Source organism: Mus musculus, chromosome 9 (assembly GCF_000001635.26).
Source record: "Mus musculus strain C57BL/6J chromosome 9, GRCm38.p6 C57BL/6J".
NCBI classification, from domain to species: Eukaryota; Metazoa; Chordata; class Mammalia; order Rodentia; family Muridae; genus Mus; species Mus musculus.
The window spans coordinates 108,627,974-108,653,681 of NC_000075.6; the positions used below are offsets into that span (position 1 = coordinate 108,627,974).

Sequence of the window (25,708 nt, forward strand, 5' to 3'; positions counted from 1 at the left end):
ACAAAACAGCCAGCTCAGGATGGAAACTATCTTGGTAACTATAGTGGGTTGAATAAGAATGACCCCATAATATCTCAGAGTTGAATACTCGGTCCCCAGGAAGTATCACAATTTGAAAGGATTAGGAGGTGTGGCCTTGTTGGAGAAAGTGTGTCACTGAGGGTGGGCCATGAGTTTTCACATAGCCCATTCCAAGCAGTCTCTCTCTTCCAACGAAGATACAACTCTCAGCTAATTCTCCAGCCCTGTGCCTGCCTGTGTGCCAACAAGTTTCCTGCCATGACGAAAACCTTCTAAACTTCTGAAACTCTAAGTCCCAGTCAAATGTTTTCTTTTGTAAGAGGTGCCATGATCACGAGGTCTCCCCTTCAAAGCCACAGAACAGTAACCACGACAGTGACATTTGTCTGATAGATAAGGCAGATTCAATAGCAATTTGGTTCTGGGCATACAAACAATTCTGTGACCCACTACCCTATTCTAGTTTTCAATTTTATTCACTGTGTCTTTTCACCACTAGGTTCAGGTTCTTTGTGTGTGTGTGTGTGTGTGGGGTTGTTGGGGGACTCAATATAGGGTTTCTCTGTGTGGCCCTGACTGTCCTAGAACTCACTCTGTAGACCAGGCTGGTCTCGAACTCTCAGAGACCTGCCTCCTGAGTGCTGGCACCACTAGGTTCTCAAAGAGAGAATACGTTAGTAAAATTATTTTTCAACTACAAGTTCCAAGTTCCAAGTTTACCTCAAGGCTGTTAGTAAATAACACCACAAATTTCTTCCCAAGTTCCCACCAATTGCAACCTCCTCACGAATTCAAGCAAGCCATTATTAAAATTTTAATTACTTGAGTAAACATTTGCATCTCTTGCCTACAGAGAACTAAATATACCACGGAAGATAAATCCTGCTCCTTAAGGAAACACAAAGCACAATCGACATTTAGGACCTCTCTGGTTAAGAGCCAAGTGTGTATCTTTGGAACAAATTCCTAAAGGAATTTCTGTAAATTACAAAGTATTACCTGACATCCTAGAACACTTGGATAGGATGTTTAGTGTCCAAAGCATTAATGTATAGAACACACTAGTTGTATGCAGAAATCAAGGCACACACTGAATAATGTCTACTCCAGATAACACTTCAAGCAAACCCATGACCGTGATCATCTGCTTCTTCCTTTCAGTTACCTACAGCCGTTCAAACTGTCTTCTGTCCTCAAAACCAAGTAGTTAACAAATCTTGCAATTAAAAAGCTTCCCCCAGCAAAGATCAAGCCAGCAGCCCACCGTAACTGTCACAGCCCTTCCCACACTTACCAGTGCCATAGGGAGGACGCAGCCGATGGCAGTGAGCATCAACGGCCTGAAAAAATACAGGTGGTAGTTTCAATTTTTATTTAGAATTCTTACTTGCCAACTGCCTGAAATCTTTTAAGGCTACACCAGTAGGTCTTCATGCCTCATCCAGTTAAACCACTTTGTGGTCCAATCATATTTATAAACAAAATAATCGTCACTTACTAAACAGACCAGATGAAGAAAAGGTGAGCCAGCTTCTGGGCCCCGGGTAGAAAAGGAAAACTAAAAAAGATCAAGATGAATGATGTGGCTCTCATGTGAGCAGAAAAGCAGCGAGATGAGGAAATAAAGGGTAAGAGAAGAAGCAAGGCTACTGCAGAGACGGAGGAATTGGGCGGAATCAGTGACAGTCAGTGGTGATAGAGGTGTCGCACTGACTGAGGGTGAGCCAGCAGTTCCCCTATACTTCACACCTGCACAGTCTCAGACTCTGAAAGGTCAGCTCTTAGGCTGGTAACTCTGCTCCTATTCACTTTTCTTTACAAAGCTTGAGAGAGGGGGAACCTTTAATTAATTGGAGCACCCACATAAAACATGCTTTCAAAATCTGGAAACACACAAATTTGAAGATTGCTAATTGGTCTAACCTAACTCATTCCTGACAACTGTGGTCTCTGTTCATTAAAAACAAAAACCCAACCAATCTACAAAACCCCAAAGATATCTCTCAAAAAAGATTTATGAAAAATATAAGAAAAAAAAAGTAAAATTACTATTCCTTTACCATGAGATGCTTGTTTGTTTGTTTAGACAGGGTCTCATGTAGCCCAGGCTGGCCTCTTGCTCTATAGCCAAGGATGACCTTTGAACTCCTGATCCTGCTCCTCTGGCTCCCAAGTGATGAGGTATGTATCACCATTCCTAGCTTCTGTGATCCTGGGAATCAAACTGAGGTGTGTGTGTGTGTGTGTGTGTGTGTGTGTGTGTGTGTGTGTGTGTGTGTGTGTGTGGGCAAGCACTCTACTAACTGAGGGTGTTTTTTAAAAATTATGAACAATCCGTAACGTTTACAAAAGTGAGGAAAATAATGAAACTAAAGTTCCTGGGCAGCACTTAGTACAAAAGGCACGCTGCAGCTCCTTCTAATGTTCTGAGGAATATACAATAGCTGCCATTTCAGCAAATGAAGGTCATGTCCAGTAAAAAGAATTGTAGATGTCAGACTACAGTAGGACTGAAAACATGAGCCTGTTCTTATAGCCACAACCCATTTTATCTAAAAATGATTTCAATGTTTAATAGCCTCTATCAATAAGGTAGCATACCTAATACTAACTAGATACACCATTCCTTTGGTACCTTCTCCAGAGAGAGGATAACCGAAAAGTTATTCAAATGAGAGTCACAACTTTCAACAACCTGTACTGAGGACAGACTGCCTTAGCAGTCCCCTTTGCTAGGCTCAAATCATAGAACCTTTTTCTGTTACAGTTAACTTCATAAACAGGAAGAAACTGACTGAAAGCTCTTTAAATAATGCCCCCCACCCCCACCGTGCCTTAGTACCCACAGCAAGAGCCAGCACTGGCCACATGCTATTATCACCCACCAGTGTGTGGTTAGCTTTCCAGTAACTGTAAACTCAGAGCTGACTGAATGCAAGGTGGCCCCATGGCCTTCCTAGTACTGGTTTTATGTCAACTTGACATTAAAAACTAGAGTTATCTGAAAGTAGGGAATCTTAATCAAGAAAATGGTTCCATAAGATCTGGCATTTTCTTAATTAGTGACTGAAAGGGAAAGGCTTAGCCCATTGTGGGTGGGGTCACCCTTGGGCTGGTGGACCTGAGTTCCATAAGAAAGCAGGTTGAGCAAGCCATGGAGAACAAACCAGTAAGCAGCGCCCCTCCATGGCCTCTGCATCAGCTCTGGCCTCCAGGTTCCTGCCCTGTTTCAGTTGCTGTCCTGGCTTCTTTTGATGATGAACAAAGCTATAAGCATAAACCAAATAAACCCCTTCCTCTTCTACTTGCTCACTGGTCATGGTGTTCATCACAGCAATAGTAATCCTCTCTAAGAGAGATGGAGAATGGAGAACCTCAGAGGTTTAGAAAGGCAAAAGTCAGTGAGGACAATAAGTCACAATGGTTGGAGTCGAGAAAAGCCACTTTAAATTTTCAATAGCGTAGGTTACTCAGAAGTACATGCAGTGGATTTACCACTGCAGCAGAAATATGGAAAAGAATATGATCAAAATATATAGTATATGAAAATTTTTTGAATAGAACGTGAAGCAGAAATAGGAAGACTTATTTAAGCCTTCTTTCTCACTATTCTTTAAAGGGGGGGGGGGGCAATTAAAGCAAAGTCCTCTAAGTTTTGTTAAGGTAGAACCCAAACTACTTCCATCCCCTCTCTTCTAGAACCTGTTTAAACGTTCAAACAACTGCAAGGGGCTAAAAATGTAGCTTAGTTGCTGGAGTGCTTGCTAGAAACCTTGAGTTCCATTTTCAGGAATGTAACACCAGGTTCGGAAGATAACACACAGGCCTGTAATCCTAGCTCTCAGGAAATAGAGGCAGAAGGATAAGAAATTCACCGATACCCTTGGTTGCATATAAGTTTAGAGTGTAGCCTGTGTTATAAGCCGTTCTGCCTAAAACAAACAAAAGCCACAAAAGTCATTCAGGAAGTATCTATGGAAAACCTCTTACTTAGGCAGTCACTACCAACCTGAATCTCCCCCCTTTTATTACTTTTTTTTTCCCTTTCAAATGCTGGTCAAAACCTAAGGAGGAGACTTTGAGCTTCCTTATTCTGCCTCTAAAGCCCCACCCACTCTGCCATGTGGCTCATCTCTGAGATGTCTTAACTCAAGTAGCATGGATTTCCTGCTTTCTCTACCAGGTATCTATCACAAGAACAGTCTCTAGACCACACACTAATATTTTTCTCTTCTGAAACCTTTTGACCAGGCCCCGATAGTTCAATCCCCCTCGGCACCATTGTCTTCCATGTTTCTTCTACTAGTATGACCCATTAATCCCAGTTTAAATTTTCTAATAGATTTCCTAGTCCAAAGCCCTCCAGTGTTCCATGTTCATCTAGGCAAAACATGGTCAGGCCTATAACAGCAGTACCCTTGGTACCAACTTCTGTCTTAGGGTTTTATTGCTGAGAAGAGACACCATGATCATGGCAACACTTATAAAGGATAAGTATTTAATTGGGGCTGGCTTACAGTTAAAGAGATATACTTCATCGTCATCATGACGGGAAGCATGCCAGCAGGCAGGCAGAGATGGTGCTGCAGGAGTCATTATCTGGATCCAAAGGCAGCAGGAAAAAAAGAGTGAGCCACTCAGGAGCCTGGCTTGAGTTTCTGAAACCTCAAAGCTCCCCTCGTCCCGTGACACTTCTTTCAAAAAAGCAAAATCTACTCCAACATGTCCTAACCCTTTCTAATAACGTGGCAACTCCCTATTAGCCTATGGGAGCCATTTTCACTCAAACAAGCACAGCCTGCCAAATGCTGTGATGACAGATGTGGACCACCATGACCACCTGGATTATGTACAGTTTTTCTGTTTTACACGAAAAGTCTAACTGCTCTCTGTCCTCCTGATAAATTGTTCCATAAGATTCCTTTGCCATATCTTGTTTGCCAAGTTCTTCATTTAGTGGGATGTCACCTTGCTCCTATCTTTAAAGAAGTTTCTACTGGGGGCTGGAGAGGTGGATCAGCAGTTAAAACTCTAGCTACTCTTCCAGAAGACCCAGCTTTGCCAGCATCCCCATTGGATAGTTCACAACACCTCTAACTTCAATGTCAGAGGATCCAAAGCCTTCTGGCATCTGTGGTCACCTGATACATGGTGCATAGACCTGCAGACCAAACACCTATACACATAAAGTGAAAATATATTTATTTAAAGAGTCTATTGGATTTTGCCAATATTCCCAAATGTGGCACAACCTTGTGCCACAAGCCCTGGTTTTATGTGGTGTGAGAAGGACTGCACCCAGAGCTTTGTGCATGCTAAGGCGGACATTCTCCCAGCTGAGTGTCTTCCTCCTCACACTGTATCAACAGCTATAGGAAAGATTTGGAGGCTAGATGGCATGTGTCTATAACCTCAGCGTTTAGAAAACAGAAGAGGATCACTTTGAAGAGCCTCATTTTCAATTATGTGTATATGGTATGTACGTGTGTATGAGTAAGTACACATGCATGCAGGTTTCCATGGGCCCCTTGGACCTTAGCTATAGGTAAAGTTAGCTGTCCAATGAGGACACTGAAAACTGAACTAGGTAAGGCTCTGAAACTAGGTGTTCTGAAAGAGCGATACTTAACTGCTGAACTGTTTTTCCAGGCCCCAATTTCAAAACATTTGAAACACAGTTATTATTACTATAGGTATCATTTATCATCTTTCCTGTTACTATTAAAAAGGACATAAGAACTTAATTGTATCCTAACAAAGTATAGGAAGCTACATTTAGACAACAACAACAGAAAAACACAAAAAGGAGCCAGCAAAATGGTTCAGTGGCTGAGGGTGCTTTCTTCTTGAATTTAATCCCCAGGCCTCATAAAACAGAAGGAAAGATGTCATTGTTTGTCCTCCGACCTCAACACCCAAGTCATGTATGTACACACAAACAAGTAATAAAGTATTACAGGAAGTCTAACAATTTATAAGCATAATTGTGCAGTTCACAGCAAACTCCCACACTGACTACAAAATCAGTTCACTGCAAATGCTGCCAACACCATACTTGGCTTTCAATGCATGCTAGTACTCCTGTCTCACTTCAGTAACTTGAATCATCGACTGTGACATAAAGGACTGAGCCTCCTCCTCCTGAAGATTCTAATCAATTATGGCTGGGTGAAGTTTTAAGTTCCTATCTTCCAAACTAATTCTAGTATGTATGGCTGGAACCCATAGTGTGTTACATCATCTCTGCTTACCATACCAACTGGCTTTATGGAAAACAAACCTTTGATAAGTATATTTTCTGTTTACAAATAGGAACAAACAAAAGTACAACTTCTAGCATTTAGTGTTCTCATTTCTTCCTTTTTTTTCTACCTAGTCCTCGATGTACTGAACTTACTATGTGGACCATGCTGGCCTCAATCACAGAGACCCACTTCCCTTTGCCTTCCTAGTGTTGAGTGGGATTAAAGACATGTACCACCACACCAGGCTCAAGTTTGCAATTTATGCACTTATCAACCCCAGTCTTAGAACATAAAATAGTCAACCAAGCTTCTTATTTATTTATTTTTAGGTCAGAACTAGATTTGCATCAAGTTTGTTTTAAATTCTCACTATGTAACAGCCATGTCCTGGGACTCGGAGATCCAACTGCTCTGCTTCAGGAGTCTTGCGATTAAAGGCTTTCTTTCTTCCCTCCCTCCCTCCCTCCCTCCCTCCCTCCCTCCCTCCCTCCCTCCCTCCCTCCCTTCCTTTCTTTCTTTCTCTCTTTCTTTCTTCGAGACAGGCTTTCTCTGTCTAGCCCTGCCTGTCCTGGAACTCACTTTGTAGACCAGGCTGGCCTTGAACTCAGAAATCCACTCAGAGTGCTGGGATTAAAGGTAAAGGCCTTTTTATTAGAGATTTAAGTGTAAAGAAAAACTGGATCTCATTGCTGGACTGAACTCATGCCCAGCAGTGCTTTAGTTCCAGCACTTGGAAGGCAGAGGCAGACAGATCTCTGAGCTCTAGGCGAGCCAGGGCTGGCTACACTGAGAAACTGTTTCAAAAACAAAACAAAACAAAACTAGATCTCAGGGCTGGAGAGATGGCTTTAGTGGTTAACAACACTGGCTGTTCTTCCAGAGGACCTAAGTTCAAACAGTGTGGGGAGGGAGAAGAAGGGACATAGAGAAGGGACTGGGGAAGATGGCTCACATGAACTCAGATCCTCAGCACCCTTTGAACGACAGGAATAGGGGCACATTATTTGTAACCCCAGTGCTGCAGGACAGAGTGGTTAAGAGAGACAAGCAAGCAGATCCTGAGTGCTTGCTCACCAGTCCAGTGGTAACAGAGCGCTCAAAAACTAAAGTGAATTTGGGAGACATAGGCAGGCAGTTTAAGGCCATGATCTACATAGTGAATTCTAGGTCAGCTAGGACTAGCTACATAGTAAGACTGTGCTGGATAGTTGATGTCAACTTGACCCAAGCTAAAGTCACCTTTAGAAAGGAGGAAACCTCAATTAAGACAATGTCTCCTTAAAATAGGGCTATAAGGCATTTTGTTAATTTGTGACTGATGGGGGAGGGCCCAGTCCATTGTGGGTGGTACCATCCCTGGGCTGATAAGTCCTTCTCTAAGAAAGTAGGTGGAGCAAGCCAGTAAGCGCCCCCTCACGCCTCAGGATCAGCTCCTGCCTTCAGATTTCTGCCTGGCTGATCAGGTTCCTTTCCTGGCTTCCTTCAATGATGCACTACAATGTGGAAACATAGCCAAATAAACCCTTTCATTCCCAACTTGCATTCTGATCATGGCATTTCATCATAGTAACAGAAACCCTAAGATAGAGACATAGTGAGATGCTGTCTCAAAACAGTAAAGAGAGCCGGGTGTGGTGGCGCACACCTTTAATCCCAGCACTTGGGAGGCAGAGGCAGGCAGATTTCTGAGTTCCAGGCCAGCCTGGTCTACAGAGTGAGTTCCAGGACAGCCAGGACTGCACAGAGAAACCCTGTCTCGAAACAAACAAGCAAAACAACAACAGTAAAGAGCAATAGTAGAAAGATACCCAGTATCAACCTCTGGCCTCCATGCATACACTCAGAAGTCAGATGTGGAGACCCATGCCTATAATCCTACAACTTAGGAAGCCATGGTAGGAGGACTGTCTTGAATTTGAACTCATAGCTGGAAAGGAAGAGAGGGAGAGCGAGTGAGCGAGGGTGTGGGGAGTAGGGAAGGGGGGGTAATTGCAAGTCTTGCACGTAGGGAGCAGAGGGATCAGAAATTCAAGACTGTCAGCTGCACAGCAAGTTTGAGGCCACCTTGAACTACATGAGACCTAATCTCAAGGGAAAAAAAAAAGGCTATCAAGATAGTTCTACTGGTAAAGGCCCTGGCTGCCAAGTCTGACGATGTGAGTTCATAAGGAGAGACCTGACTCCTGAAAGTTGTCCACTGACTTCCATGAGCACCATGCCCTGTCCCATGCATACTAAATAAATAAAATAGATTAAAAAAAAAAAAAAAAGGGAGAGGGAAAGAAGTGGAGATAAAGGAATAGAGAAATTGCTAGCCAATGCTTCTAGATAGAGACATTTTCTTCCTAGTCAGCCTTGTTCTATTTCCAAACAAATTCTTATCCCATTTGTATTTCTCTACTGAGGCTGGAAAACTCAGGGTTATCACTGTAAAAATGTGTTTATAAAGGTTTATGATACTCCCAAAGAAAAGAAACATTCCATGTTTCCGTGCAGTTTAAGGTAATAGCACGCGGGAGACATGGTTCAGAAGTGGCAGAAGTTTTTGGTTTTTCGAGACAGGGTTTCTCTGTATAGCCCTGGATGTCCTGGAACTCACTCTGTAGACCAGGCTGGCCTCGAACTCAGAAATCCTCCTGCCTCTGACTCCCAAGTGCTGGGATTAAAGGCATGCGCCACCACGCCCGGCGGGTGTGGCAGAAGATTTTTGCTTTTTGAATCTGCACTTTGTTCAATTTCTTCCTCCTTTTGGGTGGAAAACTCAAGTCTCCCAAGTTTTTCTTAGATTAATAGAGACAGAGACAAAAGAGGAAAACAAAGAAACATAACAAAAGCCAGAAGAAGATTAAGTAGTGTCTTTGGTAACAAGTTAGTTAATGGTGTTAACCAAAGCAGATCAAACAGTAGGCTGAGGAACCAACTACCTTTCCTTCTGTCTTTTCCTGGCCCCTACTGAAAATGCACTTGTTTTTAATGAGCTGGAGAAGGTAGGACCGGTTCTAGGTCAAAGTAACCAAAGTATACAACCTAATACCATATGCACACCAGGAAATTTCCTCAGTGAGATCCCACTATACAACCCCAAGCATCCTGAGAATGCTTTTTGGTTTTGTTTTGTTTTGAGACAAGTGTGATGACAAGTACATAGCAATTACAATAACCTTTCTAAGCTGTCAAGAAGGTGACAATTCTCAACAAGTTGCATTTAGGCAAATCCCAATGTTGTTTTAGACATTCTTAATCTCCCTTTAAAAATAAATATATTAGTAAAACACAACATTTCCAACTTAAAACCACAAAATACATCAACATGCTGGCCATCTATCTGAAACACAGAATTTATTTAAGACTATACTTAAATACAAGCATTCAAAGAAACCTGGTATCAAGGCACAGCAGAAATCAGAAGGCTCTCTGTAGAAACCTTTAGTATTACCAGGCTCAACCTGAAAACAATTCCCATGAGCAGCAACAAGAAAGAAGAAAGAAATTAATATGTAGATAATAGAAATATGATGGTCTTAAAATTCAACTATTCCAGAATATTTAGTAATTAAGTCTTCAGATATTGTACATGTATATGATGCCACCTAAGGAAAACTAAACACAAATTACTTTGTGTTAAAGAATATCAACCAATAGGGTTGACAAAAGTATATAAGAACCAGGTTGTTTTCAACACTGTAAACATATGCATGAGGTCAGAAGCACTAAACCCTCATCATTCACCCACAAAGGGGGGGGCGATCCAGAAGAAGAGTGTAGCATGATATTTGCCACATCCTCTTGAAGAACAAAAACTAGACTTTAAAATAAATTCAAGCAAGAGGGTGAGAGAATCTAGGGAACATTCTGCCAGCTCTACTGCATGAAGAACTATAAATACTCATAATAACTAGCTTAACTCTCCTCTCCCCAAGGCTTGACAGGTGAGCAACATACTTTCCTGACACTCAAGCCCTGAAGTTTTCAAAGTTTATTCCTTTCCCCCAGTAATAAGAACACTTCACAATAGACCAGCGTTAATTTCCTTTTCCCTGTACATCATATATTCTCACGTTTGCCCCAGGATCCACCGGGATCCCAGGTAAATAACTGCAAACCAAGGAGCAGAGTGACTGAGGATGACACCTAACAACCTACAGCCTCCAAACGCATGCACAGAGATATCCACGGGAACACATGGATTTCCAAATGTGCATCCATCACTACATTCACAAAAGACGGGGAAAAGCTATTTTTTTCTGTGAAAGCAGTGACAGGATTCCTAGGGCTCACATACACTCAAAGGAAATATAGTAACGAGAGTAATTTTCTTTCTTTTTTTTGGAGACACATTCTCTCTATTATTTAGCTCTAACTATACTGGAAATCTTATAGGCTAGGCTGACTTCAAACTCACAGAGATCAGCTTGCCACCGTGCCCAGAGCAATCTTTCTTTAAATATTATTTCATGATCACTAAAAAATACTTATGCATACAAGATGTTCTCCCTTCCATTTTTACAATGAAGAGGAGTTCAAGCAGCCCCACTCCCCACAACAACCTGTACAGGGTCTGACTGTCTATAGTTGTCATTTAGTAACAGACATTTTCTTTGTTCTCTCTATCCTCAGCTCTTGACTAGGTTTTCATGGCATATTACATTTTGCAGCACAAGGGACAGAACCTAAATCCCTGTGCATGGTAGCCAAGAGCTCCAATACTGATTACTATCTTCAAAAAAAGGGGTAGGGGTAGGGGGGGTGCTGAATACAAGGTTCTCACTACGCAACCTGGCTGGACATAAACTTTTGATTTTCTTTGTAATTAGTTTTCAATTACAGGGTTGTGCCAACAGAGTCAGCTGCACCTTCCATCCTTTTTTTTTTTTTTTAAATGTATGTGAGCACACTGTGTCTTCAGACACACCAGAAGAGGGCATCAGATCCCATTACAGATGGTTGTGAGCCACCATGTGGTTGCTGGGAATTGAACTCAGAACCTCTGGAAGAGCAGTCAGTGCTCTTAAGCACTAAGACATCTTTCCAGCCTCACCTTTCACTCTTAAAAAAGTTAATCTTACTACTAGGCTTCTGTCAGAACATATATAAGTTACACTCTAACACCAGGACCCTATTACAACTAAACGCCCAGTATGCCAAAGACTTCAAATTCTAAGACTAGGCTGGTGATTTGACTCACTGGATAAAGGCCCTTGCCTTTCAGCCTTAGGATCTAGTTTGATTTCTGTGACCCACAGGGTAGATTACTGACTTCCTCTGATAGTCCTTTGACCTCCACAGACACTGACCCCATGGCATGCATGCACATGAGAAAATAAATGTAATTTTTTGAGATAGGTCTCACTATGCAGACCTGGATAAACTAGAAATCACTCTGTAGACCAGACTGGCCTGGAACTCACAAAGATCAGCCTGTCTCTGACTCCCGAGTACTTCATTAAAAGTATCCATCACCATGCCTGCACATGCAATTTAAAAAAAGATAAAAGATCTCAAATCCCAAAATATTTAAAACATTTTTTAAACCTTAGGCTTTATTAAAGCTAGTTTTTTGTTTCTGTTGTCTTTTTTTTTAAATTGCAGCTCAACTTGACAAGTAGAGCAGATATATAGCTTTTGTTCACAGAAAGCTGTTCATGAGGCTCACTTAAATTACACATCTAAGGTTTTCTATGAACCAAGCAGTATCTAAATCATAGGAAACACGCACATGTCTCACAACAGTGCAGACAACAATGAGGACACTGGTCACAGTCACGGTAAGGACATGGTCATCATACTTCCTTATTCTTGCTCCCTCCTGCACTATTGTAGAATACTGTTTTGTTTTGTTCCTATTTTAAAAGGCAGGGTTTCATGAATCCCAAGGTGGCCTAAGTTGTCACCTCCACCCTTCAAAGTGCTGCTATCACAGGTAATACCAAACCCATTTCTCCTTTATTATTGCTAACTCTCTCCAACCTCTTACCTTGTTTTAGAACCACTTGATTCTTTATGATTTATTAATTTGCTTTAAGGCAGAAGCCTGTGTAGCTTCTATTGTCCTGAAACTCACTCCGTAGACCAGGCTGGCCTCATGAACTCCCATAAATCCCCCCTTTCTTTGTCTTCCAAGTTCTGGGATTAATAGCATAAGCCATTACAGCATTGTATTCATTTTTATTTTATGTGCATTGGTATTTTACTAACATGTATGTCTGTGTGACCATATCAGATCCCTTAGAACTGGAATTACAGATGTAATCTACCATTTGGGTGTTGAGAATTGAACTTAAGTCCTCTGGAAGAGCAGCCTTAACTGCTGAGCCATCTCCCCAGCCCAGCTAGAACCACTTGGAACAGTTCCTCTACACGTCTGATATCTAAGCCTCAATATCTGTTGCCCAGAACCAGGAAGAAAAAAGATGCTCCCTACCATGCTCGTCAGTGAGCTGTAGAAGAGGATAATGAAGATGCCTCACCCGGCAGCTGTGATGTGGATCATTTTCTCCTCTCCTCTCCTTTCTTTCTTAACCTTTGTAGTCTGTCTCAACTCTCCATCTCTTAATTCTCAACTTTGTTCCTGGCTCTTTTTGTTCTTTCTTTTCTTGGTCATGAAGGTAGAACAACTCCTTTCCTGACAATTAAGGAGGTTGCTCAGCAAAGACTAGAAAATCCAATTCCCACCAAAAGCTGCAGCAACCGCTCAACAATCCAGAAAACCCACGGAGTATTCAAGAAATTATCTGGTATCTCCTGTGAATACAATATACTGACAGGAAGGATGGCCAGAACCTGGCAATCAAAAGTTTTTAAGAGATGATGCCAAAATGTACAAAAGGATCAAACATAAAGCTGTCAGAAGGCTGAAGTTCATCATCCAAAAGAAACTTACACACACACACACACACACACACACACACACGTTGTGGTGGTGGGGGGACTCACTTAGGAGGATTTGGAGGGCAAAGCCTAGATGAACTTAACAGCAACTCTGTCTCAAAACAAAAACAAAACCAACCTTCCCCAAAACTCAGGCATGCTTCGAGTTCAAGGCCAGCCTAGTCTACATACCAAATTCCACAGAGACCCTATTTCAAAAAAACAAAAACAAAACTATACAAACAGGAAAAAAAAAAAAAGAGAGAGAGAAAGAAAAGAGGGAAGGGAGGATGTTAAGAACTGGAGAGCTGCTCCGTGGGTGGCTGAGAGGTTTCAGAGCTCTTGCAGAGGATCCAAGTTCAGTTCCCAGGACCATATTGGACAGCTACCAACCACTTGTAACTCTAGCTCCTACACCTCTGGCCTCAGCCACTTGCAGTCACATGAACATATCCCCACAAAATCACACACACATACACAACTTTAAAAAATGATAATAAGTCACCTTTAAAAAATTAGAAAATAACCCTGGTGGTGGTGGCACATGTCTTTAATCTAGCCCTTGGGAGACAAAGGCAAGAGGATGTCTGTGAGTCTGAGGCTAGCCTGATTTACAGAGTAAGTTCCAGGACATCCAGGGCTACACAGAGAAACTGTTTTGAAGAGAGAGGAAGAAAGGAAGGGGAAGGAAGGAAGAGGTAAAAAAGCAATTAGAAAGGAAATGTCAGATTTGTGGATCGATGCTAGATAGTTTCTTTGACCAAGGTTAGGAAGCGCCCATTTAAGCAAAGGACTTGTAAGTTCTTTCCTTTCCTTTCCTTTTTTTGTTTTTGTTTTTTTGAGACAGGGTTTCTCTGTGTAGCCCTGGCTGTCCTGGAATTCACTCTGTAGACCAGGCTGGTCTACAAAACTCTCAGATTTTCAAACTGTGCTGACTTTTCTGTCCCTGTAAGGCTGGTAAGTGGCTCAAACACCAGTCCTTTCTATGTTTTGTTTTTAAGGTTTTATCACACACACACACACACACACACACACACACACACACACACACACACACCCCATACACATATGTAAGCTATTACATAATGTTTGCCATATGTACCTTCACATTTTGCTATTTTTCTTATGAAAGTGACATATGTTCAGCCCCTATAAAGCCTTCCCTTGATGTTATTACCCTTTTCTGTTCTCAGGGCTCTTTATTATGTGGATTATTGCTTGTGCTTTTCACTGAGTGACTCTCCTTGAGAGCCCCTAGTACACTGGTTGAGACCATACGTGTGGCCAAACAATACAGGCATGTGGGGTTTGAGGGGATTGTTTTTTTGAGATAGGGTCTCACTTTGTAACCTTGGTTGGCCTTGAACTCAGAGATCAAACTGCTTTGGGCAGGGTGTGTATACCACCACACCCAGCTTTGCAAACTTTTGAGGAGGACCAGGAAAATGTTGGTCAGGACTGTATGTATCCCATGCTGGCTTCAAATAAATTATGTAGTTTAGGGTGATACTGAACTGATTCTGCCTCTACCTCCCAACTGCTGGGATGAAAGGCCTGCAGGACCATGCACAAGCCCATAGGATTTTTATGCTGGATTATCAGGCATTATATACAACCATCTTTTCTAGAAATTCATACATGATATATATGGGTATTTCCATTTAAATAACTATAAGAAAATTTGGTTGGCATGTCTTGTTTTCTTTAGTTAGTTGGTTATTTTTTGAAACAGTCCTGTATAGCAACAGCCAGCTTTGAACTCACTGTAAGCCTGGGACCCTGAATTTACTTTGATCTGTCCTCTGGCACCTCCCCAGTGCTGGGATTGCAGACGCATCATCATGCCTAGCCTACCATTCCTTCTAACTCTCAGTTGGCATTATTTGGGGCAGAGGAGCATGTGCAACACAAAACACTCAGAATTAGAGGACAGCTCTCCTTCCACCTTTCTCTGTGCTCCAGAGAGTGACCTGAGGTGGTCAGGCTGTGTACAAGGCCAGGGCTTCTACTGAGCCCCACTGACCTTCAGTGCAATCCAGCAAAACTCAAAGGTAATTCATGAAGCAAAGTCAACAAAACAGTAAAGAAGATAAATGTCCTCATTTTCACATTTTGGTGAACATCTTGCAAAGAAAGCATACTGGAAAAATGTCTAAGCATTTAAAAGCACTTAGGTATCCAAACGTCAATAACCGACCTGAGATGTAAGATTCAAAAAGGATGCTGGTCTAAGTGGTAACCAAAACAAAACACCCAACCACTCTTTTGGAATAACTGAGTACAGCCACTTTTTAAACTTTTTATATGGATATCCCCAATTATAAGCTCTGAGAACTGTTTTTATGAGAACTCTCGAAACAGAGAACCACCAGTACACCTGAAACTGGAAGGCACTGATCACGGCAAACAGGGCATCTGGGTACTATCAAACAGTTGTAGGAACTACAGTGGTTCAGATACACATCATTTCATCACAGCAGACCACACTTCTGAAACTGAGCTATTCTGCCACATACTTCTGATCTTAAACTTATTCTATACCTCCTTTTACCCTGGACATGTTTATATTTTAAAACAAGTAAATGTGGCCAGGCGTGGTGGCGCACGCCTTTAACCCCAGAGCACTCGGGAGGCAGAGGCAGGCGGATTTCTGAGTTCGAGAGTGAGTTCCAGGACAGCCAGGGCTACACAGAAAAACCCTGTCTCAAAAAACCAAAAAAAAAAAAAAAAAAAAAAAAAAAACCAAAAAACAAAAAACCAAGTAAATGTGACAAAATATCCAAATACATACATACATACATACATACATACATACATACATAGGTTTGGGTTTCAAGCTACAAGAGAGTGACTGATTAACAACAGACCATCCTTCAGTTTCACCTGAGAGATTACATTTGAACTGGCAGAACAACTCACCTTTAAGACAGAGGCTAAGCTGGTCATATGTTCATGGAGGGCGCCCTCAGACTCCTTATAGGTCAAGCAAGTGAACTGATACTCTTCAGGATCAAAAGCATCAGCCCCCTGCTGCTCCACATCACTGGCTACTCCCACATAGTAGTCCTCTATGTCCCCAGGGTCCTCTTCCTCTTCTTCCTCTTCCTCACAGTTTGGGTCATAGTCCTCTTCATTGCTATCTGACCCTTGGCTGTTCATGTCCACAGACATCTTAACATCCAGCAAAGTTGCAGAAACAGTTGCTTTTTTCCCTACCCCCAATTTTTATCGTTTTCTCAAATGCATTAGCGTGTATTGTCTTCTAAGAGAAAGGAAAAAAAGTATTACTCTCTATGAACAATTAAAGTGGAAATCATTCAACAATCAAAATATCAAAGCCCTAGCCCTGCTCCCATGACAGCCTATCTCAATCCCCCACCCCCACCCTGCACCAAGACAGAGTTCTCAGTGTAACTCTGGCTGTCCTAGAACTCTCCTGCATCTGCCTCTAAGTCCTGAAATTAAAGACATGAGGGGCTGGAGAGATAGCTCAGCAGTTAAGAGCACTGACTGCTCTTCCAGAGGTCCTGAGTTCAATTCCCAGCAACCACATGGTGGCTCACAATCATCTGTAATGGGATCCAATGCCCTCTTCTGGTGTGTCTGAAGACAGCTACAGTGTACTTATATATAAAATAAATAAATCTTTTTTAAAAAATTAAAGCTACACACCACCCAGCCCAGCTTCCTATCTCAATTCTAGTTTCTTTTAGAACCCTTCCCCCTCCCTTGACTATGTTTATCAAGGGAAATCCTTCCACCAAGAGACAGGTAAAGGTACATTGCCTCCAAGCCTAATACAAAGTTAAGGAAATGTTTAAATCACCTGTAATGTTTAAAGATCTTTCCTGCAGATATCACCCAAACTGTCTGTCATAGGATTTCCATCTGAAACGAAAAGAGACAATTTATATTTTTAGAACTGATACCCTTTCTCAAGTTTATTGTTTTTGTTTAAGAAAGGGTCTCACCACATAATGACTTGTCTTGCAACTCTACCAACCAAGCTGACCTTGAACTCAGAGAACCACCTGCCTCGGCTTCTCAAGTGTGAGGTTAACAAACATGTGCTGCCATGCCCAGCTATTTTGTTTCTTTCATTTATACGTTTTAGGTGGATGTGGGTAGAGGCAACCTTGAGTGGAAGTCAAAGAACAGTTGGTGTGAGGTTGTTCTCTCCAACTATTTGAGCTCCAGGTATTTAAAGAAGGTCTTCAGGCTGGAGAGATGGCTCAGCAGTTAAGAGTACTGACTGCTTTTCCAGAAGTCCTGAGTTCAATTCTCAACAACTACATGGTAGCTCACACCCATCTGTAATGGGTTCTGATGCCCTCTTCTGGTATGTCTGAAGACAGCTACAATATACTCAATATAGATAAAGTAAACAAATCTAAAATAAACAAATAAGTAAATAATAAAGGTCTTCAAGGTTGGCAGCAAGTGCTTTTTTTCTGCTGTGCTGTCCCATAAGCCCACTTTTGTGTGTGTGTGTGATAGGATCTAGATACGTATCCTAGATCTATAGGTATGTGTCACTATACCCAGTTTGCAAACTAGCATTACTTACCTAGCAGTGGGAGGACTGAATCCAGCTAACTAGGTAAGCACTTTACTTCCTCAAGCCCTCTACCCCCCAACCCAGATCCATACTCTCTAAGTAGCTATGGACGACCTGGAACTGTGTCCAAGCTGGCCTTGAACTCACAGAAATCAGACTGTCTCTGCCTCTTGAGTGCAGGGATTAAAAATATGCACCACATGCAGAACCCTGTGTTACTTTTTGGGACAAAGTCTTATTAAGTTGACTAGCTAGCCTGAAACTCACCTTATTTGAGGTAGGGTTTGTATTACCAATGTATAAACCAGGCTAGTTGGCCCAAAGACCTGCCAGAGTCTCCTGTCTCCACCTCCCACAGTTGCATAGGAAAACTGGAAGTACACACTTCAGTGCCTAGGTTTATATGATGGCACACGCTTGTAATCCTAAAAGCTGTGAGGTGGAAGGAGGATCAAGGTCATCAAGATGTCTCAGCTTTACAATAAAAATGCACCCAATTAGGCAATAGTAATATCTATCTCCATCTTTACTCTGTGACCATCAACATAAGCTACTCCTGAAACTCGGTTCACGAACGGAACTGAGTGGAAATTCTGAGTGCTTGCAAGAAAACTCTTAGAAAATAGATTCTTTGTTTGTTTGTTTTTCGATTTTCGAGACAGGGTTTCTCTGTGTAGCCCTGGCTGTCCTAGAGCTCACTCTGTAGACCAGGCTGGCCTCGAACTCAGAAATCTGCCTGCCTCTGCCTCCCAAGTGCTGGGATTAAAGGCATAGATTCGTACGACCTCAGTTTCTTCACAGAACTGTTCTTGGAATGTATTCTCCTGTTCTCGCAAGTGTAGCTTAACAGTTTCCTCATACTGTTTGTTGTTACTCAATTAAATGTGTAAACTATCCACATTTGGCTGGTCCTTGTGATCTTACTCATATGGTTTCTCTTAACCCTCAGAGTATAAATTATTCAGAGTATAAATGCTCTGAATAAAGTTGGTTATTTAATGAAACTTTTGTCTCTCTCATTTATCAGGTCCCACTGACTCTAGAGTGGTAAACATGCTACCATACCCAGTCACCTCATATTACAAAGGCCACCTGGTTTTTCTAGACACATGGATCCTACTATCCAAGACTTGTAAAATATTAATTTTTTCATGTCTATTGCGTTTCTTTAGGATTTCTTGGGCAACCAGAGCTTATAACTACCAAAGAATACTTTGATTATAGATAGGAAAATACAAAATTAAAGATCAAAGTCTGAACAAATAGCATGGAAAATTATTTCCCAAATAATGGAATAGCCAGACATTGTAGTGCACCAGGGAGGCAAAAGCAGGTGGGTCTGAGTTTGAAGCCACCCTGATCTACAGAGCTAGTTCCAGGACAGCCAGGGCTACGGAGGGGGAAAGGAAAAAAAAAGGGGGGGGGTAAGAGGGGGGGAATGGGCTTACAATGGCCAGGTGAGGTGGTGCAAATCTACACCTTTAATTCCAGACTGGTAAATTCAATGAGTTGCATGGTGAGATGCTGTCTCAAACAGAGGCTTACAAATGAAGCTGGGATTGATAATGCTGAAGTATCTTGCCTAGGATCATACAAAGTCAACTAGCAGAGGCAGCATCAGAATTCCATTCTAAGCAGATTCTAGCCATCACTCTCAGGAGGCCTGATTTAAAGCTACAGAAATCTCACTAACTAAAGAGCATACCCTTTCAAATTCTGATTTCTCCTTAGGATCTGTCGAGAACATGGCTCACAGCTTTTTCACCAACCAAATAACCAAGTAGATGGGAATCCAGGTTCTTTAAAAGAATTGACTGTTTCATATACTTCCTGGTGTTCTAGATTCAGATCTAAATAAAGCTTTTTTAAAATAAAAATTTTATAAACACACATATTTTTGATACAAGGTCTCACTATGATGATGTCTGTCCTCAAACTCACAAGAGCACAGCTTCCTAAATGGCCAGACTAAAGGTGAGTGACACCATTAGGCTCTGTTAAGAGATTCCTGAAGGAAGGCTGGCCTTGCTGAGCTTAGTGGCACATTCTGGGATCCCCAACTTAGGAGTGTCAGCAGGAGGATCAAAAGTGGGAGACACTGGCTGGGCGTGGTGGCGCACGCCTTTAATCCCAGCACTTGGGAGGCAGAGGCAGGTGAATTTCTGAGTTTGAGGCCAGCCTGGTCTACAGAGTGAGTTCCAGGACAGCCAGGGCTATACAGAGAAACCCTGTCTCAAAAAAAAAAAAAAAAAAAGTGGGAGACACTGTCTCAAAATAAAGCACGCAAGAAAACTGAATCCTGACTTTGTTCAAAGGGCCAATGTGTTATTTTCTTAATGTCAAAGTATTCAAGATGTTAAATATGACTATCTCAGAGAGAAATGGTACAAAATTAGTACTTTTTCCAAGAGTTAAAGTCATCTTCAAAAAAACCTGCCACTCATTTTGAGCTGGTTTCCAAGACATGGCCACATACAAAAGGATAAAGACCTTTTAGTTTGAAGTTGACAGGAACACAAAAAAATTGGCTAGTCGCACAGATGTTTAACTCCAGTTGTAACACTTGGCCCTCAGTAGTCATTTATTAACTACATTTCGAAGAAAACTTCTTGGCTGAAAAATATGAATCAGCAACTTGTTTAAAAACTCAGCAGCATCCCGGGCGTGGTAGTGCAAGCCTTCAATGCCAGCACTTGAGAGGCAGAAGCAGGTGAGTTCGAGTTCGGCCCAGTCTACACAGTGAGTTCCTTGACAGCCATGACTATGTAGACACTGTCTAAAAACAACCAACTCGACACCGCATCTGTCCTAATAATGGCAGGTAGCCGCCGATTACATGGAGTTATTGAAAGTTAGTTTACTTTTAAAAAGTCAAATGTAGTTTCTCAGATATACTAACTACATACATGTCAACACGAAAGCCGTGTGTGGCTTAATGGCTACCATACTGAACAGCAAAGGTCTAGAACGTGTTCGTCGCCGACAGAAAGTTCTACGAGACAGAGTAACAAACAGAAGAACTAAGGCGAGCTCGTCCGAGAACACCACCGCCTCTCTTGAGGCTAGACCAGTGGCGTCGGGCGTGACCGGTCGCACGTCTCTGCGAGGCGCCCCGGTCTTCGCGCGGACACGGAACCCACGCGCGGGGAGGCCCTTTCCCAGGACGGGCGTTAACAAACAGTGCGGCTGGCGCTGCCAAAGCTCCCAACCACCAGAGAAACGGGGAGCCTCCGAGGCGGTGCGTTCGCCTGGAGCGCCCAGAAGGGCAGGCCCGAGCGCACCCGAGCCTCGCGGGCCAGAGGCCCTGGCCTCCGACCTCTCGGGGAGCTAAAGAGCCAACGAGGAAGAGGAACCCAGGAGAGACGCCAGGCACCCGCCGGCGCGGGCTGTCGCCTCCGGGAGTGCCTATCAGTCGGCGGGGAACGTCGGGACCTGGGACGGCCCGGCCTCGCAAGCGGCGGCGAAGGCGGAGCCCGGACCGCGCCGGCGAAACGCGCGGGGATCCCCCCCCTCCCGGCGGCCAGTCAAGAGTAAACAAGGCCTCGACTCCCGCCGCGCACTTACCGGGAGCCGCGACCTCGCGGCCGCAGAGCCCAGGCCGGCCGGACCAGGTCAAGCCAGACCAAACCAGGCTGACGGAGGCGTAGCGGCAGCGGAGGCAGCCGGCGGACGCGGCTCAGGCCCGCGCAGCTTCCTCCGGCAGAGCCGTCCCCCGCAGCTCCGGAAGTGTTCTGCGCCGCGCGTCACTTCCGGTAGGGGTCGACCTGCGGTCGCCCTGGAGGCTCCCAGGCTTCTGACGACTGCGTAGTCGGTTGGAATCGCTTCCTCACCATCCTCTAGCGAGAGCCCCTGGGAGGAACTACTGAGCGTTCGCTTTTGAAGGAATGATGTAGGAATTTGTTTCCTGCGTTATAGCCTACCAGTGTCTTTATTCGATAGTTAGTTTTAGGTTTTCTTGCGTGTATTTTGTGTGTGTCGCACGGCTCGCGTGCAGAAGAGGTCAGAGGACAATTTTCCGGGAGCAGTTTTTCTCCTTCCACCATGTGGGTTTCGAGGATCAAACACTTGTCAGGCGTGGCAGTAAGCGCTTTTTACCCACTGAGCCATCAGACCCTTAGATGAGGTATTTTTAGCTTTTTTTTTTTTTTTTTCCCCTGACCAGACGTCTACCCACTTCACTGTTTATACTCTGACGAACAGCGTGAGAAGACATTCTGGCAACACTGGAGTAGGTTAAAAAGATCATAGTTTCCGGGCAACTATGGTTTGACATGAGCCATACTCGGAATTTCTACGTACGTTAGGAGGAAGTTCTGGCCCATGAGCAATCAGACTTTAGTTTCTCATGACACTATCCCCCTAGCCACCCACTTCTCCGACTTCCACTCACCTTCACGACGGGTATTTTTTGTTTGGTGTGGTTATATTTAGAAGCAACTCACTATATAGCCAAGGCTGGTTTGCCTTGCTAGATTACCAGACCCAGAGATTCATACATCGTAAGTGTTTCGCTGCACAACTTCTACCCACGATATAGACTGCATTAGGACTCCAGTCACCAAGTTCTGGTCACCAAGCCTTGTTGTGGACTGATAGGAGGCTCGCTCAAGTAGCAACTCCATCGAGATGTTAATTACTGGAGTGAAGCCAGAGGCACTGTGAGGTAAATCAATGTTCGTGCAAATCTGTAGATAACCTAGTTCTACCTTTTCTGGAGTGTATGTATTGGTATTCAAGACACCCGGAAAAGTGAGGCAGAAAGAAAAAAGACCGTGTAATAGCCTCTTTTATGTAATTCTTGGAAAAAATATAACTGAAGAGACTTGGGAGTTGGCTGGGCCATTAAGAGCTCTTGCTGTTCTCTCCAGAAACCTGAGGTCCTTGCCCACTATTGATAATGTCCAGGGGATCCGAAGCCCTCTTTGAACCTCTTCCGGCACACACATACTTGTAAACAGAAAATTAAAAAAAAAATTTTTTTTTCTTTTTTGAGAAAAGTTCTCACTATATATCCCTGGATAACCTGAAGCTCTGTACAGACCTAAAACTTACAAACTCACATGTGTGCAGCCACACAATCTACTTAAAATATCTACAAATTTGGGTCATGAATCAAAATCAGGGGTAATCAAATGTTGAAAGTCGCTAGAACAAGAATAGCACTTGGGGTGCAAAGGCTAGGGGAATCATTGAAAGTTCCAGGCCTCGGGAGGCAGAGGCAGGTGGATTTCTGAGTTCAAGGCCAGCCTGGTCTACAGAATGAGTTCCAGGACAGCCAGGACTGCACAGAGAAAAAAAAAAAAAAAAAAAAAGAAAGTAAGTTCCAGGCCAACCTGGTCTACATACTAAGTGCCAGGCTGCCCAACAAGGCAGCCAGAGGTACATGATCAGTAATTATCTTTAACAACAACAAAAAAAGTAGCTGGGCAGTGGTGACACACGCCTTTAATCCCAGCACTTGGGAGACAGAGGCAGGCAGATTTCTGAGTTTGAGGCCAGCCTGGTCTACAGAGTGAGTTCTAGGACATCCAGGGCTATACAGAGAAACCCTGTCTCAAAAAACAAAAAACAAAAAAACAAAACAAAAAAACTGTGCCACTTGCTTTTACAGAGAAGATTCACGTCAATTGATAAAATGTCTTCATTAAATTGGCCTGTAACGAAGACATTTTCTTGATTAATGATTGATGTAGGAGGATCCAGCCCACTATCAACAGTGCCATCTCTGGATGGGTGGTCCTGGCAGTAAAAGATTGGAAACTAAAGCTAGGCAGTGGTGGCACATGCCTTTAATCCTAGCACTTAGGAGGTAGATAGAGCTCTGAGTTCCAGCAAGACCATCCTGGTCTGTGAATCAAGTTCCAGGACAGCCAGGGCTACACAGAGAGACTATATCTTGAGAGAAAGAGAGAGAGAGAGAGAGAGAGAGAGAGAGAGCGCTCAAGCAAGTGAGAGCGAGCAGGCTGAGCAATCCATGGGATCAAACTAGTGAGCCATGCTCTTCCCTTATCCCTGCTTAGGTTTCTGCCTCAAGTTCTTGCCCTAATTTCCTTCTATGAGGGACTATAAGCTAAAAGATGAGATAAATTTTTTCCTCTTCAAATTGCTTTTTGTCATAGCCTTTATCACAGCAATAGAACACAAATCTGGACAAGCCGTGAACTTGGGTACTTGAGTTGACAAAACATATGCATATCACGATGGTCCCTGTGAAGGATCCAAATCATATTTCCTGAAAACTAGTTTCCAGTGATGACTTTGAGTTACTGGTAACAGACCCACTGCAGTGAGTACTAGAGAGGAACGGTCCGTCTGTAGAAGTATTTTACCTGCAAACTACAGAATGTGGGTGCTCACTTATCAAGTCCCATTTTGTATGAGAGACCTCATGGAACCTTGGGTTTTGGTTTGGAGTCCCGGGACCAATTCCAACCCCGTTTCACTGTAGGTACTGTGGGACAGTTGTCCTCAGGATTCCAGTACCTCCCACGTACACGCACTGGATGGTGACTAAGAGCACTTCCACTCTTTCCAGAGGACCCGAGTTCAGTTCCTAACATCCACATGTAAGTTCAGGACTGCCTTTTTCTAGCCTCCACAGGCTCAAGTGCAAATGTGGTACACATATACTCACAGAGGCTCACACACATACACATATTTTCAAAAGTTTAGATTCACCCTCAAGCTCCAGTACGGCAACATAAAATGGCTCACCTACAACCTCCTGAGCTTACATGTGCCATACCATAGGTACATATGGCTTTCCAGTGTCCAAGGTTTGAACCAACATCATGAAGTTCATCCCAATTTGTGGCATGGTACTACACCTTAAACCTGGACAAGATACCCAAAAAGCTGAGTGAGGGCCATGAGACATCAGCTGAGACATCACTACAAGAAAACACATCTTCATTGTTCTGCAGAGATCTGCTCAAAATGGTGGGTCACTACCTAGTGATTGTTATATATGTGATAATAACAGGAAAAGCATGTTAATAGTAATCTTTCCAAAAATGATTTTCTCCTGGGCCTTGCCTATAGGAGCAAATCTGTCATGGATTATTTTAATCTGAGGCAAACCATGTCTGAAAGATTACCTGCTAGTTATTAGCTTGTCCTATGGTGGCCCCTGACGTGTGTGTGTGTGTGTGTGTGTGTGTGTGTGTGTGTATTTGGATCTCTCTGAGTTCAAGGCCAGCCTGGTTTATAAAGCAACTTCCAGCACAACCAGGGCTACACAGAGAAACACTGTCTCAATTCATGTACATATTTATATACAATGTATACAATGGGTAGAAGATATGGGTAGGAGATATGGGTAGGCTCAGCACTTAAAAGCATTTACTACTTTTAAGACCTCGGTTTGATTCCCAGCACCCACATGGAAGCACACAACTATCTGAAACTCCAGTTCCAGGGATCTGATGCCTTCTAATGGCCTGTACGGCATTGCATGCATGTGATGGACATACATGCATGCATGTAAAATAATGAAAAACACTGGTTTAAATCTCCCCTCCGCCGAAATGTGGCGGCGGCACATGGCACATCCCTTTAACCCCAGCACTGGCAAGGCAGAGGCAATTGGATCTCTAGGAGTTCAAGGTCAGCTTGGTCTACAAAGCAACTTCCAGCACAGCCAGGGCTACACAGCAAAACCTTGTCTCAAAAACAACAACAAAAAAAAAAAAAACTTGTTAAAATTCAAAAAACAGTGAGACCTGATCAAAACCCAAACAAAGATGGCACCTGTTTAATCCCAGCAGTCCAGAGGCTGAGAGAGAAGGATTACCAGGTCCTGTCTGAACGCAGCCTAAAACACACAGCAAGTGCATTAGCCAGGGTTCTCTAGAGTCGCAGAACTTACGGACAGTCTCTAGATAGTAGAGGAACTTATTGATGACTTACAGTCGGCAGCCCAATTCCCAACAACTGTTCAGTCGCAGCTGTGAATGGAAGTCCAAGGATCTAGCAGTTACTCAGTCTCACGCAGCAAGCAGGCGAAGGAGCAAGAGCT

General features: G+C 43.2%; 1 protein-coding gene across 9 annotated transcripts in view; it reads right to left on the reverse strand.

The window, feature by feature from the left end:
* Nucleotides 1–25,708, reverse strand: part of Arih2 (ariadne RBR E3 ubiquitin protein ligase 2) — a 50,740-nt gene extending 25,032 nt beyond the window's left edge. For 2 of the 9 annotated variants that reach the window (NR_151664.1, NM_011790.5), the window contains exons 1-3: nt 21,256–21,435; nt 16,960–17,021; nt 16,053–16,395 (exon numbers count right to left, since the gene is read on the reverse strand). Coding sequence is in view for 8 of the 9 variants with exons in the window: in NM_011790.5 (NP_035920.1) it covers nt 16,053–16,304 (252 nt within the window). In the remaining variant the exon portion in view is untranslated. Of the gene's footprint in view, nt 1–1,315; nt 1,362–16,052; nt 16,396–16,959; nt 17,022–17,958; nt 18,128–20,597; nt 20,624–21,255; nt 21,438–25,599 lie in introns of those variants that run through there. The other 7 variants (XM_030244353.1, NM_001357286.1, XM_030244352.1 and 4 more) reach the window with 7 other exon arrangements.